Here is a 1,006-nt window from a genome sequence, read left to right as displayed (position 1 = left end):
TGTGTGTGTGGGCCCAGCCCTTGACCACTCCTTTAACGTGGAGAGAAGCAGCACATTTGGAATGTTCCTCTTCCTGCGTTCACGCCTTCCAGACTGGAGTCGAACCTCACACACACAAAAAAAAAAACACAATAAAAACATCTCCAGAATTCCCATTTTTGCGAGTGACGTGGAGGTGACGTTTTCTCGGGGCTGTACGACAGTGACAGTTGAGAGGTTGTGGGGTAGATTCTGCCCAGTGGCAGAGCAGGTATTCTCTGCAGTTATTTTAAGGAGTGGCAGGTTTTTTTTTTTTCTCTTTCTCTCAGGAGACAAGTCCAAACTCATCGTCCCGACGGGACTCTGAGCTGCTGCGCTTCACTTCACCGAAGTCTCCGTCTCCACCAGGGCGAACGCCCCCAAACCCTCGGAGCGTCTCCCGTCTCCTCGCTGCGTCTCAACGGGAACTTTTTTATTTTATTTGCAGGCGTCGGACTGAAGGAGCCGTAGCTGCAGCTCAGAGTAATTAGAAGTCGTGAAGCCACACCCTGAGTCGGTGCCAGGGTTTGGCACGAACACACACACACACACGCACACACACACACACTCAATGTGTGTGTTCCAGGGCCTCCGTGTCCTGATGTGAAAAGCAGGAAGTGACTTTCGTTTCTGTTGTGTAGACCCTTGTTGTGTGTGTGTGTGTGTGTGTGTGTGTGAGTCTGGCCGTCCATCATCGTTTTTTATCGTGAATGAAAAGGTTTTGGGAAGTGGTTTAACAAGTTCACTGTCTCCCTCCCTCTCTCCCCCCTTCCCTCTCCCCCCCCCCCTGCAGCACAGTCATCATGCTGATTCTCCTCGCTGCCATCTTCGCCGTTCACATCATCGGCATCATCCTCCTCCTGGTGGCCACCATTGACAATGTAAGCTCCACGGTTTTTACTGCTTTTCATGGCTGCAGGTATCGATAACACACACACACACACACCCACAAAAAGCCTCGGGGCACTGTTGTCACCGCCCGAAGGCT

General features: G+C 51.8%; 1 protein-coding gene across 1 annotated transcript in view; it reads left to right on the top strand.

The window, feature by feature from the left end:
• The first annotated feature begins 782 nt into the window (after positions 1–782).
• emp1 (epithelial membrane protein 1) overlaps positions 783–1,006 on the top strand; it is a 4,557-nt gene continuing 4,333 nt past the window's right edge. The window contains exon 1 of the mRNA XM_008330329.3: positions 783–899. Coding sequence (XP_008328551.1) covers positions 822–899 — 78 coding nt within the window. The 5' untranslated portion in view covers positions 783–821. The remainder of the gene's footprint in view (positions 900–1,006) is intronic.

This window comes from Cynoglossus semilaevis, chromosome 17, assembly GCF_000523025.1.
Source record: "Cynoglossus semilaevis isolate Cse_v1.0 chromosome 17, Cse_v1.0, whole genome shotgun sequence".
NCBI classification, from domain to species: Eukaryota; Metazoa; Chordata; class Actinopteri; order Pleuronectiformes; family Cynoglossidae; genus Cynoglossus; species Cynoglossus semilaevis.
The sequence above is the reverse complement of the archived record's forward strand: the minus strand, read 5'-3'. Positions and strand labels throughout refer to the sequence as shown.